The 15,733-nt window shown below is 40.7% G+C and overlaps 3 protein-coding genes and 1 long non-coding RNA gene across 4 annotated transcripts; 3 read left to right on the plus strand and 1 right to left on the minus strand.

The window, feature by feature from the left end:
- Positions 1–2,959: 2,959 nt before the first annotated feature.
- LOC123429236 (senescence-specific cysteine protease SAG39-like) lies at positions 2,960–4,066 on the plus strand. Its single transcript, XM_045113294.1, has 2 exons — positions 2,960–3,395; positions 3,480–4,066. The coding sequence occupies exons 1-2, from the start codon at positions 2,960–2,962 to the stop codon at positions 4,064–4,066; spliced, it is 1,023 nt and encodes a 340-aa protein (XP_044969229.1).
- A 1,908-nt stretch (positions 4,067–5,974) lies between these two features.
- Positions 5,975–7,510, plus strand: LOC123425014. Its single transcript, XM_045108687.1, has 3 exons — positions 5,975–6,249; positions 6,331–6,458; positions 7,332–7,510. Exons 1-3 carry the CDS (start codon positions 5,975–5,977, stop codon positions 7,508–7,510), a joined length of 582 nt encoding a protein of 193 aa, XP_044964622.1.
- On the plus strand, positions 7,479–8,032 carry LOC123429237. The gene is made up of 2 exons (XM_045113295.1): positions 7,479–7,759; positions 7,922–8,032. The coding sequence occupies exons 1-2, from the start codon at positions 7,517–7,519 to the stop codon at positions 8,018–8,020; spliced, it is 342 nt and encodes a 113-aa protein (XP_044969230.1). The 5' UTR covers positions 7,479–7,516; the 3' UTR covers positions 8,021–8,032.
- A 5,557-nt stretch (positions 8,033–13,589) lies between these two features.
- LOC123429239 lies at positions 13,590–14,796 on the minus strand. The gene is made up of 3 exons (XR_006622632.1): positions 14,783–14,796; positions 14,726–14,727; positions 13,590–13,645 (listed from the first exon to the last, which is right to left on the minus strand). It is a non-coding gene; the product is annotated as an uncharacterized LOC123429239 (long non-coding RNA).
- Between the last annotated feature and the right edge of the window lie 937 nt (positions 14,797–15,733).

A 15,733-nucleotide genomic window follows, 5' to 3' on the forward strand; every position in this document is an offset into this window, starting at 1 on the left:
GTGGTGACATCACATGATGACTTGGCTTTGGTGGTCCTTCTCAAGCACGGTCTCGAGCTCCGAGTGAAAACCCGAGGTCTGGCCTTTTTTATTATACCTGGCAACAACGATGTTTCTTGTGTCATTAAGTTGTTGAAGGTATTGTGCGGATCTGCTGTGGCTGGATCCAGCATGGCGATGCTTCAACGTTGTTTCCTTTTTGGAGACATTGTTGTATCTTTCACGTTGTACTGGTACTGTCAAGAGATGGTCGGTGTTGATATGGTTGTTGATGTTGAATTTTTATCATTATTGTGATCACTTTGCAGTTTTTCTTTTCTTTTTAGTCCACCAGGGTGTGACTTCAGTCTTGTTTGACTTTTTAGTTGCAGGCGTGTGTTGATGTTGGATGTGTGCTCAATGATTTTGTGTCTCCTTCATGTTCATTTTTTAGACAATAAAAAACCACCCTTTGTCTAAGAAAAACTTCTACTCCCTTCTTTTACAAATATAAGATGTTCTAAATATTTTTCTAATAATTGGATGTAGGTAGACGTATTTTGGTGTGTTTGTTCACTCATTTTAGTTCGTATGTAGTTCATATAAAAGTATTTTTCTAATTTGGATTATGCTATGACTGGTATGGAAGGAGTGATTCCAAAATGAAACGAAAAACAAAAATAAAATAACTACTTATTGTAATTAAAATTTAGGGACTCATATTTTTGGAGCCATAATCTCCAACTAGGAGTTTCTTGCTGAAGTTTATGTAAGATATTTTGAAATACTCGAACATCAGTAAAACTTTGAAACATTCTTCAAGAAAAATTCTAAAGGAAAAATAGTGTGTGTGGTTTTAACAGGTTGATGACAAGATAATGAGGGATTAATCAATATGTAAAGTAGGATTCAAGCAACAACGGCTCGGATAGGTGGCTCATTCCCCGTTCAAGTATTATCTAAAGTGGGATCTTGGTAATCACGGATTGAACATTTTTTCCAAAAAAGGAAAGAAACTCAGTACAGTTACAATAAGGATGTTATGCATATTATTTCTCCTTTAAACTATCGTCTATGTTGAAGAGGTAGAGTGTTGTCTTGTACTGCTAACCGAATGAGAGGATCTCATAGCACATATGCAATACTAGATCTTACAATTTTAGGATTAGAAGTTATGGCACATGTTTCTTGTGTCGTTACATTGTTGAAGGCATTGTTTGGATTTGCTTGGACTTGTTCTTCAAGGTGAAAACTCATGACTTTTGTCTAGGTTCGGATTTTAGTATTTTAGACTTTTGTCTACATGAAATAAGTTCCATCTTCCTTCATGTTCAACTGATGGATTTTAGGAATTTTTAACTGAAAAAGATGAGAGTCCAAGACGAGCGGAGGGGATAGGTCGGTGAGAAAATCTCATAGCACATATATATGCAAGTAGACTACATGTTTGCATGACAAAGTATGAACGAACTTCTAGCTTAATGTTATACTCTATGTTTATGTACCATACCAATGAGGAAGGATGTGTGATCTGTATTTTATAGGAGGTAAGGCACATGCCCAAGTTATCATCAGGCACTCGGTACGGTACTTTGGTGATTATAATCACGTACTACTCCCTCCGTTCCAAAATATAAGACCTTTTAGGGATTTCACTAGAAGACTACATACGGAGCAAAATGAGTGAATCTATACTCTAAAATATGTCTATGTACATCCGTATGTAATTTATAGTACAATCTTTAAAAGGTCTTATATTTAGGAACGGAGGGAGTACAAGTTATGGCTTTTCTCTTATATATAAAGAAGGACGAGATGGGCAACGGAGTCAAGTGTACCACCGTATTTAATATCACAGAATTCAACTTGGTTGAAATGAAGTATAAGCCTAAAATATTCAGTGGATCACCTCTTTGCAAGATATTAAAGATTATTCACTCCTTGCACATGTTCGAGAAACCTGACGCAAAATATCTCACAGAAGTTGGATTGGGAGGTGTTGGGAAATGTAGCAAAACGGCCAGCTGATGTGAACCTCTCCGATGGGTAGACACATGCATGGTTACTTCCCACCAGCCCACGGGTCTCTGCTTTATGTTAAGCCTTTATCTCTTTACATGGCGCTTGACCCTCCTCCTTCTTACCCCACGATCCACTCAGCTGCTCCATCTTGTGATAGCTAGAGAGATATGGAGTAGTGTGGCGATCTTTATTTTAATGGCCAGATGAATATAAACTTGTTTCCCTATGGTGTGGTTTTAATTATCTAATGTCTCTTCGTAAATAGTAAATGAGCGTCGTTCGATCAGGATTCCTAAAATGTACCCCTTTGACACCCAGTGTTAGTCACCTTATTATTTCCGGCTGCTGTTGACTCCTTCGAGGTTGAGAAGCCACCATAGTTCATGTATACTCCCTGTGGTAGCCAAGTGGCTGGCTCCATCGGCCGCATGATGAGATACCACTGTGCTGGTTGTTCTGAACATACGGGGCAGGCGTGGCAGCGCCGGTAGTTCGCAGCTGTGACGTGCATGCATGTGGTCAAACATGTAAGTACATTTTCTAATCTGTTTCTACCTTTTTTAACTAAACATGTAAGTACTTCCTTCGTTTTTAAATATAAGCTTTTTTAGAATTTTTACTAGAAAACTACATATGGATGTACATAGACATACATTAGAGTATAGATTCATTCATTTTGCTTCGTATGTAGTCCTTTAATGAAATTTCTAAAAAAGACTTATATTTAGTAACGGAGGTAGTATACTGTAGTATGCGGAGATATCATGAGTTCAATTACTATCATACAACTTCGTACAAGCACCGTATCTCTCTATCCATCTCCTATTTTAACACGTACATGACACTATATATACCACCAAGTACCATCCATCAAACCAGACCAAAGTACAGAGACTTGCCACCCTAGGTTGCATTTGTCTCTGCAGTACTATCATTGCAGTCCAGTGCCTAAACGAAGATGGCCATCCACAAGGTTTCTCTTCTTGCCATCCTCGGTTTCATCTGCCTCTCTGGCACTGTCATTGCAGCTCGTGAGCTGAACGATGACTTGTTGATGGTGGCGAAACATGAGGACTGGATGGCTCAGTACGGTCGTCTGTACAAGGACACCACTGAGAAGGCCCGTCGATTTGAGGTTTTCGAAGCCAACGTCCAATTCATTGAAGCATTCAATGCCAAGAATCACAAGTTCTGGCTCGGCGTCAACCAGTTCGCTGATATCAGCAATGACGAGTTCAAGACAACCAAAACAAACAAGGGGTTCAAAGCAAACCCCATGCGAGTCCTTTCTACAGGATTCAGGTATGAGAACTTGAGTTTTGATGCCCTTCCAACAACGATGGACTGGAGGGCCAAGGGAGCCGTCACTCCTATCAAGGATCAAGGCCAGTGTGGTAAGTCAGAAACCCATTGTGATGCATTGCATATATGTGATAGTATTTTCTTGGATAACACTATAACAACACAATTATTTCTAGGTTGTTGCTGGGCATTTTCTGCTGTTGCTGCGACAGAGGGCATTGTAAAACTAAAAACCGGGAAGTTGATCTCATTGTCAGAGCAAGAGTTGGTTGACTGTGATGTTCATGGTGAAGATCAAGGCTGCGAGGGAGGACTCATGGATGATGCCTTCAAATTCATTATCAAGAACGGAGGCCTTACTATGGAGTCCAGCTACCCATATACAGCAGCTGACGGCAAGTGCAAGGCTGGATCCAACAGTGCAGCAACCATCAGTGGCTTTGAAGATGTGCCTGCCAATAACGAGGGCGCCCTTATGAAGGCTGTGGCAAACCAGCCAGTATCTGTAGCTGTGGACGGAGGTGACATGACGTTCCAATTCTACTCTGGTGGGGTGATGACTGGGTCATGTGGCACTGACTTGGACCATGGAATTGCAGCCATTGGATATGGAAAGACTAGTGATGGCACAAGCTATTGGTTGTTGAAGAATTCATGGGGCACAACTTGGGGTGAAGATGGATACTTGAGAATGGAGAAAGACATTGCAAACAAGAAGGGCATGTGTGGTCTTGCCATGGAGCCCTCTTACCCCACAAAATAGGAAGATTGTCAAATGCCACATAGTCATGCATATGTACAGTTCTCAAATAACTAAGGTTCCCATATCCTATGTATAGTTCATATGTGTTCGTAAATTCTGTATGATGATGTATCTTATGTACAGGAATCACGTGCATAAGTGTGCATATATTCTTATACTTTGTAAATTAATTCCAAGTGAGATATATTGTACGTGAGAAGTTGACAAAGAATTATGTTGAGTGCAGCATTTCGGTGGCTAGGCTCATCTGCATCTGGTAAAAAAATCAAAACAAATACTACAAAAGTTTAAAGAATTCCAGATATTTTCCCATGGTAGATAAGTTCTCGCATGAGGTCCGTTCCAATTTTCAAATCATTTGGACATCTGTGTCTTCATGCAAAAGGGGGGATGGCACAAGATCCTCACATAAATGCTCTAAATTTACGAGCCTCACATAAATGCAAAAGGGGGGATGGCACAAGAAAATTTACGAGTTGGAGTTGGAGATGCCCTAATAGACAAGGAAACATAATTATTATAAAAATTAAGAAGAAAGAACATGTTGCGGCATTTGATTTAACACTTTGCAAAACAGTTTGAAATTTGAACGAGGCGTTGTAGACCGGTCAATAACCAAAATACTCCGTACTTATCTTGCCCAAAACGGGACTGTGGGTCTGTCTGCCATAGAGAAAGTTAAGAGGCAAGCCTATACTGACTGGTTCGGGGCTCACTTTGTCCTTTGGTATCGCCGGAGTATTCCCCCCTCCCCCTCCTCCTCTTTCTTCTCCGGCCGAGCGCATCCGCAGCTCCAAGGATGGCCGACGCCCCCGACCCTCTGGAACCCCTGGAGCCAGATCCCGTAACAGGTAAAGCACATGTACCAACTTTTTCCAGTATTTGCATCGCGCTGCCGCGCCGTCCATCACCCGCCGCGGCCGGCCACCAACAGCGTGCCATAGCCGAGCGATGGCAAAGAGATGCAGGGCAGGGGACAAGGGGTGAGGTCGACGCCACGAGGGAGCGCACGGTCAACATGTGGTGGTGAACCGGCCGGCCAGCCGATGGCCGACTGGTGCCCTTCACGGCATTGTCTCTTTTCCGATGCTGCGGCGCCGGCCATTGGTGGCCGATTACCTAAGGTTTTGGTCTTTACGACCCCGAACATTAGCAATCGCTCGCCGCCGGTCTCATGAGGTGGGGAACCGACGGCAATTTTCTTACTTTAAAGCTGACGCCTTTACGACCCCGGACATCAGCAACTGCTCGCCGCCAGCCGGTCTCTCTCATCGCCACCGCGCGCCGAGTTAAGTGACGTTTGGACCGAGCATCATGTCAGGTCGGCCGTCTACAGAGCAGCAAAGGGCCTTGATCTAGGCAAAGGCCCATGCCCAACAGCAGGATTAGCGAGGGTGAGGGGGAGAGGTGTTAGAGGGACATCGACCGGCAAGCATCGCCATTGCTGCCATCAGGATGAGCCATTCCTGCCTTCTGATGCTGGAAATATCAGCTACTTCATGTCCCTCTGGTAGTCATGAGCAGAGTCCCCTGTTTGTACTAGTACAAACAGAAAACCATAGGTATGTATGAAATCATACGTACCTATGGTTTTCCAGCATCAGCATCTACTGGGTCAGCAAACTAGCGTGGTTGTATATGTATGTTATGTATGTATTTACATATAAAATGAAGAATGGAGTAAACTCAAGAGCTAGTAATACTGATGCCCCAAGATCTAAGTGTTGTTTGTTTGTTTGTTGCAGACTTGCAGTAGTCTTTCATAATTGAGTTCCTAATTGACAATTCACTTTGTTTCCAACAGTTCAAGCCATTAGGGATTGCTATCGTTTTCTGGGGACAATCAAAGGCAACGTTAAACTACAACCCTGTGATAATGATGAGGTCCTTGATTTTGATGGCACGAAAATGGAGTTCCAGAAGTGCAATTACCAAGTTGGTACATTGAAATTAACAAGATTTGTCAAGAGGGGGGTCAGAAATTCAAAGGATTGGGCTATGAACTACCATTTTGTCAGTGCTTTGCAACATCCAGCAGCTATGCAAGTGGAAAATTACTTCCATTCAGAGTGTGTGGTCGTTTCTGCAGTGGATGGCTCATTGGACAAATGGCTGGATACCAAGAAAAGCATAGAACTGTTCGATGAAGGCGATATGCGCCCTATCCTAAGAAATATGCTCAGGTGAGTTTTGCCTTAAACTCTGCTATATATGCCTTCCGTTTTCTACACAGTTGTTAAATTTCTTGTTGTTGCCCTATGTAGCCAACTTGTAGGTCTTGTGCAAAGCATAATTGCCCAGAAAAAGTGTCCCACGGATCTTTCAATGGAAGACTTGTATATCAAGCGGCTTTCTGGTGATATACCTAAGCTACAGGTGTTGATACTTAATGGTAGGTGTCTTCTTAAAACAGGAAAACTTTATATGCATGGATGTTTGGCACTGATTTCACTACACATTAAAATTGACATAAAAAGTTGGTTTTCAGTTTTTGAACAGATATATGATGAAACAATTTAATCATGTGCACCTTGTTATAAAAGGTCATGAATTTATGTTTGAAACAAGCATGGTTGTTAAGAACAACTATAAGATGTATGCCTTAATATTTTGTGCTACGCAAAATAATTAAATTGGTTCAACCTAAACGATGCTATTCAAAACATGTGCATTTTGGTCTTTTTGTTAGGACACATATGGTCATTTTGATGGTAGCCTGGCTTGCAGCAGGCTCTGTAACTTAGCTTTGGGCATTTACATGTTTTAGCACCAAACCGTGTACGAGTACATTACATTTTGTAGCATTGCCACAATCCATATTTCTTTTTTTACAGTTCCTGCACATTTCTTGTAGTGGAAAAGAGAGGGAGGGGGGGTAAAGATTATTGGAGTATATCCAAATAAATGCAGATGTGCATTTGCCATGTGCAAGTACTATATGCACTTGCATTGGGTTTGTACAGATAAATGTTGTCCTATGCAGAAAAAGACAAGGATGAACAGATAAAAATAATAACTCCCAGTTTGTTTGCACACAACATAATGCAGATATTTGCACAAAAACGAGTAATGCGCATAGCACCCAAACTATCTCGACGATTGTGAGGTTTTGTTACGATGCAAAAGAAGAAAAGGAAAATCATGTGGGTGTGGTGTTTGTTCAAGTGCCGTTTTAGTATGTTCTTTTTCTTTTGGTATTCTACGATGATACATGTACTAGTAAAATTCATAATTTTTGCTTCTTGATTTTTTTGGTTTATCGTAGTTGAAAACTTGAGCACTATAGCCGAGGAGCAGGCTTGGAAAAATGTAAGGGGGATTGTTAAAGAGTGGTTTCTCAGGCATGATGTCGATCCAAGCTCGGGCAGTGCAGACTTCATCTCATGTATTAGGATTCGGACAAGAAACACACAAGCTCTCTTGGAGGACCACCCGGTGGAGTAGGATAACATGAAAAAAGGCCTATTTCTCGCGGAAACTTACTCGTACTCCCAGCAAGTGTCTCGTAGGATCAATTCATCAGAACTGAAGTGGCCTGTGGAAGCAGATGGAGCAACTACTCCACGGTTGCTGTCGGATTTACTTTTTCATGGAAGGAAATACGCGATGTACAACAAGGAATATGCAAATGACTACGTGAGGCTGCTGAGGAACAGCTACAAGCACTTCAACCCGCTGCCAAAACATATTAAGGTGCGTGATTTAAACTGCCTTCATTTCAGCTGAAGTAGAGTAGTGTTTATAGTGTTAATTGTAGAATCCAAATGGTGAACGGAGTCATCCTAAGTTGGAGGAGGAGCTTGAGTGACAAGAGATTGGATATTAGAAATTCAGCTGAATGTTGTTTTGTTGCAGGAATTGCTTGGAGGCAATACAGATGGACTCCTACGTCAGATCGAAGAGTGGTCGCCTCGTATCTGGCACATCCTGTATGTGGCACTTCACATGCCCTGAGCTCGCTGTAAGTAGAAGACCATGAATATCATACAACATACTGTACTAAAAATTTCTGTATCTATCTGATCACAAGCCCTGAAATGTATGTACTCACTCTGTTTTTATCCATATACACAGGATGTGTGGTTGCTGACCAAGAAGCCGAGTTGGTGCATGGAATGGAGATGAAATTAAGAGTAGCTTAACTAATTATATAGACTAGATCGCACTGGTTATTGTAATCCTATCTATCTATCTATCAATAGATCTAGTACTTTGTCTTTATTTCGCGGGCTGGTAAACAGACAAACACACAAACGACCAAACAAACAAACTAGAGGAGGATTCTGCTGCCCAGCTTGACGCGACCAACACCAATGTCTTGTACTGGGATATCTCCATCTCCTGGCAATCTTTCCTTGATTGATGGTGCGACATCGTACCGGGGCATCTTCTAAGGAACGATGAATGAATGTATTGGTGTTGGGGGGTTGAAAATGAAACCAGGAATTGTGTTTGTTTCGTGTCTCAGTTTGAATCAACCTGCAACTGTCTGTCGCAAACACCTGCTCCTGCTCACTCTTGAGGTTCCAACGCAACGGGCACAAGTAGGGAGGGAGATATTCAGCGTAACAGCTACCTACACTGCTGCTGAGATCCGATTAGGCGCTTATGGAAGTTGGAACTGAAATTTTTTGAACTAAAGCAGCCACGACACATATTTTGGGACGGAGAGAGTACTTCAATGCTTGTTCTGCTGTCTAAGTCTACATACATATACTACCACTTGAGCATTGTGTGCTGCGTTCAGAGGTACTATTTGGTAAACAGGCATGGAGGAATACTCCCTCTGTTCAAAGCTCACATTCTCATTTCTCAAGCATGGAAGATACTCCCCCTGTAAACTAATATAAAACCGTGTAGATCAAGCATGGAAGGTAGTACTCCCTCCGTCCCAAAATTCTTGTCTTAGGTTTGTTTAGAAATGGATGTATCAAAATACTAAAACGTGACTAGATACATTCATATCTAGACAAATCTAAGACAAGAATTTTGGGATGGAGGAAGTACTATTTTGGTACTTGCCTGGCTGGCTTGCTGTTTGGGACAGCAAGTGACTTTTCAACATGAACCAAGTGATTGATCCTTTCGCTCTGTCGAGTCAAACATCATGAATCATGTTTGCAGCTAAGCATATTTTTTACCACAATCAAAATATAGTCTTTCACTCCAACATACATCCATTGCATAATACTAGTATATTGCTACTCAGACAGGTCCTAAAAAGACCTGCTCATTATGTGACCACTATCTTACTATTATTGATGGCAAGTACAGAAAACAAACCAAGCATCACGCATACGTACTAGTGAATAACATTACAACAGGGGATGTCCACTAATTTAAAAACATGAGCCAATCATCATCCACAATGTCAGACTGCTGAGCTGGGCTAGTTATGTATGTAATACAATCTTCGTAATACTTCCGTCTTGCTGTTATATAAGAAAACAACGGCTCATTTCAGGCCAAAAGGGACAAATCTAGTTTTTTCCTTGCTCAATCGTAGGGTCTAAAGGGAACAAATCCACCCTGCAAAGTGGCACGCACATAAGTTACTGGGTTTTTTTATCTCGGGAGAGAATTAACCTTACTTTAACAATAAATACATTTATTAGCATACCTTTTTGTCCAACTTCAACTGATCTGCTATCTCCACCTTCTTCTTAGCATAGTCAGCCATGTTCATTGATTTATGCTGAAACAAGGGATCCAATTATATAACAACAACAATCATGACCACATATAAATTCATAGAGAATTTTTTTCAAAACGAAAATAAAACAAAATCATAGAGGATTCATTGAGACAATACCCTAGTGAAAGATAACTCATTAAACACAGCCCGAGCCTTTTCCTCTTCATCCTACACAAAGGTCTTATCAATGTCAACAACCTATTGCAGTTAGGTATGTATCACCATGTCAAACATACATGTACAATATCCTACTTACAGTCCGCTTAATGCCACCCTCCAGGACAATAGAGTAAATCTACAAAGGAAAACAGATGAAATTAAACATTTGGCTATATGTTGCACATTCCATTTGGCTATATAAAGGTGCTGGTGAAGGTCAAAGAAAGAGATGAGAGCGGGGTGAAAGATCATTAATGGAGGTGATGGAGAAGAAAAGAAGAGAGAGGGGGGAGGGGAGCATTGAAGGAAGAAGAGGAGGTGGGGAAGACGAAAGGGAAAAGAAGAGAAGTGGGGAGAAGGTGACAGATATTTTGTGGCTGGCGATCATAGTAGTAGAGCGAGTGCTGCTTGAGAAACGCTCTACTACTAGATACACTAGCAATAGCGTCATTTCCTACCATGCGCTGCTATTAACTAAGGCCCACCAGTGTAACCATAGGAAATTAGTAGTGGATCCCTTTTCAAGAAACGCATTACTGCTAGTGTAACTAGCAGTAGCACTTCTCGTAGACAAGCGCTGCTGATAAGGGATACCCACTAGCTTACCAGTAGAAACATATATGTAGCGCCCTTTCAAGGAAACGCGCTACACATACACTAGTAGTCGTAGCCCATGTTTTTATTGGAGCACTACTAACTTATGTTGATCCTCGTGCACCCTTTGGCCCACTTAGAAGTAGTGTGTTCATGCCTACCAAGTGCTACTTCTAATTAGTACTAGTAGGGCCTTTTTTTCTACGCGCTAATGATACTTAGCAGTAGCGTTTAGCCCATAACTAGCGCTATTAGTAACATTTTACCTATAAGTTTTTCCCTAGTAATGCTTTCTTCGGAAGGATAGCGGTTTGATGATGAAGGCGGCTTCTAAATCGTGTGCATGTGGTGTACGCTTTAGGTCTGCTGCATCGCCGTTGGTTTTGATACGTTATATGAATGGATCGACGACGACATCGGTTTTAGATATGGAAAGCGAGAGCATCCCACATTATCAAGTTTGTAGGTGTGAGTGATGGATTCGAATGGCTTGATATATGCTCTTGTCAGAATAATTAATAAATGGTTTTCATACTTTATCAATGGTATGGCTCTTGGCAATACAAAATCATGAATAGTTTTTCAGCGTCAAGAATGTCAACGGCGTTAGACATTTATGTTTGTCCATAGAGCCATTTGAAGAAGAAAAAACTAAGCAGGTGGAATTGTAAGTTTATGTCTTATGGTGGAAGGCTTGTTCTGATCAACTCGGTGTTGACAAGCATGCCAATGTTTCTACTTTCTTTTTTTGAAATGCCTGTACGGGTACGAAAAAGAATAGATTTCTATCGATTGCATTTTTTCTGGCAATGAGATAAAAACAATACAAAATATAGGCTTTCCAAATGGGATATTATTTGTAGACCGAAGGACCAGGGTGGCCTAGGGATTGAAAACTTAGAAGTCGAGAATAGATGCCTGCTTAGCAAGTGGCTATATAGGTTGTGTATTGTGACTGAAGGTATGTGGGTATAAATTTTATAGAATAAGTACATACGTTCGAAACCTCTAGCTTAGGTTGTTGTTAGACCTAATGACTCTCCTCTCTAGAAAGAGCTAATAAGGACCAGAGTTGCTTTTTTCCAAAGAACAAAGATTATCATTGGGAATGGTAACACAATTGAATTCTGGGAGGATACTTAATTAGGGGAGACGTCACTGGCCACACAATATCCTTTTTTATATAATATTGTGCAACATAAGGAAGCTTATGTTGCCACACTATTGTGCTCTGTCCCTCTCAATATCGAGTTTAGAAGGTCTCTAGTACGAGACCAATGAGAGCTGATTATATCTCGTGCGGAGGTTGATGGATGTTCACCTCTCTGATGAGCAGACATGATTTACTCGAAACTATCCGTCACGAGGATATTTTTCGTTGGTCTACATATCTAGACTTAATAAACTCTGGTCCAATTCCAAAATCAAGTCTATTTGGAAGACTAAAGTTCCTTTGAGAATCAAGATATTGATGTCGTTTGTTCACAAGGAAGCGATTCTTACAAAGGATAAGTTACTCAAGCAAAGATGGGAGGGTAGTTATAGTATGGAAGCTTGTTAGTTGGTAGACACTAATATCTTGCATCAATCATTGTTGTGACCATAGTCGTCGTCTTCATTCTCATGACGCTCACTCCTTCGAACGAGTGGTGGCCAGCGAAAGGAAAAGCGGGTATTTGTGGATTCCATTCTTTGTTGTGAAGGAGCTCGATCCTGGTAAGGTATTGCTCGGGAAGTATCTTGCCAACTCGAGTGGGACAAGGAAGCAGCTCGGAGCTTGCGAGGATGTTAGTGACGGCTCCCTAGATGGTACCAATGACGACACTTGAGATAGGAAAGAGTCATGGGACGTTGCAGAAGTGATGAATTTTGCCCGACGGTGATAGTGTGTGGTGTCTCTTGTGAAAGAAAGAGTCATGGAACATTGCAAAAGCCATGTGCGAGCCGGCTGTACTAATGTGTTTTCCAGTGACTCCCAATTCTATAGAACCCGGCACAACAATGTAATGGCCCGCAACTTCCTCTTAACATTACAAATATTTTGCTTGATCTTATATATCCATACAAATAATTTATACTATATGAACATCATTTAGGTGTCTCCACTTCTTTACCCAGCCAACGTCAATATATAGAGTTTAGCTATGTTGGTATTCTAAAGCACTCTCATCCCCAACCTACACTAGAGGCTCACCAACCAAATCTAGTTAGTTGAGTGCATAAAGAACCATGTCCAAAAGCTCTTTTGTGTTTGCGCAAGTACTCTGAACTTGACGTGATTCTCTTACTGGATTGATACATTGGTTCTCAAACTGAGGGAAATACTTACTGCTCCTGTGTTGCATCGCCCTTTCCTCTTCAAGGGAAAAACCAACGCAAGCTCAAGAGATGACAGAAGATTTATATCGCCGTAGCAGTGGGCCACAGGTTATCAAACAAATTAAGTTTGTGCACTAACACAACTATTATAAAACATAATTTGCATCCCATGTAATCTAGTTAGTTGAGTGCATCCCATGGGTATTTTTGGATATATTTGGAAGATATATTCAACCAAATACTCACCTAAATATGCCAACAACTTGGATGGACAACTTATTCATTTTGGTAGGAGTATTCATAAATTGTCTTGAAGTTACGGGGTTAAGTAGTATTTTTTCTGTAAAGAAATATAAGAGTGTCTAGATCACTACTTTAGTGATCTAAACGCTTATATTTCTTTATGAAGGGAGTAGATCTAGTGATGCTCATGATTCTTACTATTATTGTTATTGTTGTTATTATTATTACAAAAATAATATTACTTTTTATATTATGTATTGGAGGCTTTTAAAAAATTAAAAAATAGTAAACTGTGACGGAGGGAGTAGTATCATAGGTGTTCTCATTTATTGACATGCATGACACATAGTAGCATAGCATTTAACATGATACGGTATTTACCTATGTTACTATAAGGGCATCTCCAATGGTTGTATGATCATCGTTGGTAATATTGCCACATAGATGATTTTGATGACATGGCGCATAATAAAAGAAGAAAGAGAATGAAATCGTATGAACTTGAAGCAACGGTTCACGCACAAGCTCCGAGGCAAGCATGGTTATTTCTTTCATGTTTAGTGGACCCGCTTAGTTATTTTACATACGATTAACATACACTCCATTGAAGAGCTTGTATGATGTGTTGTTGATTGTTGATGTGGACACTTATACCAACGATTGAACATACGGACTGTTGAAGATGCTCTAACCCTCTATCTCTCTTCTTTAATTACTTGCCACATCACCATGTTTGCTAGTCCCAAGACTATGTTACTAGTTATGATACCTCCACTATGGCCAGCCTGATACCACCACTATGGTCAGCCTGGCCAGCCTAAGCCTAAAATATTTAGTGGATCACCTCTTTGCAAGATATTAAAGACTATTCACTCCTTGCGCATGTTCGAGAAACCCGACGCAAAATATCTACAGAAGTAGGATTGGGAGGTGTTGAGAAATGTAGCAAAACGGGTTACTTCACACCAGCCCATGGGTATCTGTTAAGCCTTTATCTCTTTCCATGGCGCTTGACCCTCCTCCTTCTTACCCCACGATCCACTCAGTTGCTCCATCTTGTGATAGCTAGAGAGATATGGAGTAGTGTGGAGATCTTTATTTTAATGACCAGATGAATATAAACTTGTTTCCCTATGGTGTGGTTTTAATTACTTCCTCCGTTACGGTTTAGAAGGCACGCTTGGAAATCTCTGGAATCAAGGTAGTCACTGATTGGTTGTGAGATGTAGCAGGTGTACATGCTAATGCGCCTAATCAACTGAGAAAATATTAGTACTAATGCGTGAGCAGCAAATTGGGAAGGCGCATGCATGAGTAGTACTAGTACTAATTAATAGAAGTAATTTGCTTTTGCGCCTTAAACCTTGTCTATTTTGAAAACGCATGTGAGTTTAAATGTGTCTTCTAAACCGTGACGGAGGGAGTATCTAATGTCTCTTCGTAAATAGTAAATGAGCGTCCTTCTATAAATATTCCTAAAATGTACCCCTTTGACACCCAGTGTTAGTCACCTTATTATTTCCGGCTGCTGTTGACAGTCTTGTTGTGGGTTACGTAAATATACTCCTTCGAGGTTGAGAAGCCACCATAGTTCGTGTACCACCTGTCGTAGCCAAGCGGCCGGCTCGACCGGCCGCACGATGAGATACCACTGTCCAGGTTGTTCTGAACATACGGGGTAGGCGCTGGTAGCTCGCAGCTGTGACATGCATGCATGTGGCGAAACATGTAAGTACATTTTCTAATCTCTCTCTACCTTTTTAAACTTGTACTCCTTTTGTTTCTAAATATAAGTCTTTTTAGAATTTTCACTAGAAAACTACATATGGATGTACATAGACATACATTATAGTATAGATTCATTCATGTTGCTTTGTATGTACTCCCTTAGTGAAATTTCTAAAAAGACTTTTATTTAGTAACGGATGGAGTATATTGTAGTATGCGGAGATATCATGAGTTCAATTAAAGTGCATGCTTTGTTTTATTTCATAACGGATCAAGTTCGGCATGACCAATTAATTAACCGAGCACATTGTGGATCATATAGGTTACTTATTTTATGGTGAGACCAGCAGATCTCACAGTAGTGTAAAAATAACAAGTAACACTGCCGAACTAAATGTGATTGCCATTAGATTTCACCGGTTCCCAGCTGAACACATGTCCATTTCTCCGGTGTTTTGTACTTACCCTTTTTCCTTCTAGGCTATTAGCAAAATGCAACTTAGTCAACTCTTGTTGAATAACAAGTCACATTATATAGGCGCGATATTCCTGTCCACACTAGCAAGCAGTTACTTCCGCCATTTCTAAATATAAGTTTTCTTAAAGGTTTCACTAGAGAACTACATACGAAGGGAGTAGATTACTCATTTTAGTCCTCTAGTAAAATCTCTAAAAAGACTTTTATTTAGGTACAGAGGGAGTAGTTGATTCTTTTATACAAACTGGACGTCATTTCCACGGTCCTCTTCAGCAAATTTATTTCAAACAACTCGCTATTCTTTACGTCAATAATAAATCTCTCAAATCAGGGATCACTATCCGATGTGCACTCCTAAAATAAACAAGAAGGGGTCACTATCACATGTACACCAAGCGTACTTCTTTGTTCGGCCATATCATTTTTGTACAATCTGGCTGGCCAATCAGAT

This window comes from Hordeum vulgare, chromosome 2H (assembly GCF_904849725.1).
Source record: "Hordeum vulgare subsp. vulgare chromosome 2H, MorexV3_pseudomolecules_assembly, whole genome shotgun sequence".
Lineage (NCBI taxonomy): Eukaryota > Viridiplantae > Streptophyta > Magnoliopsida > Poales > Poaceae > Hordeum > Hordeum vulgare.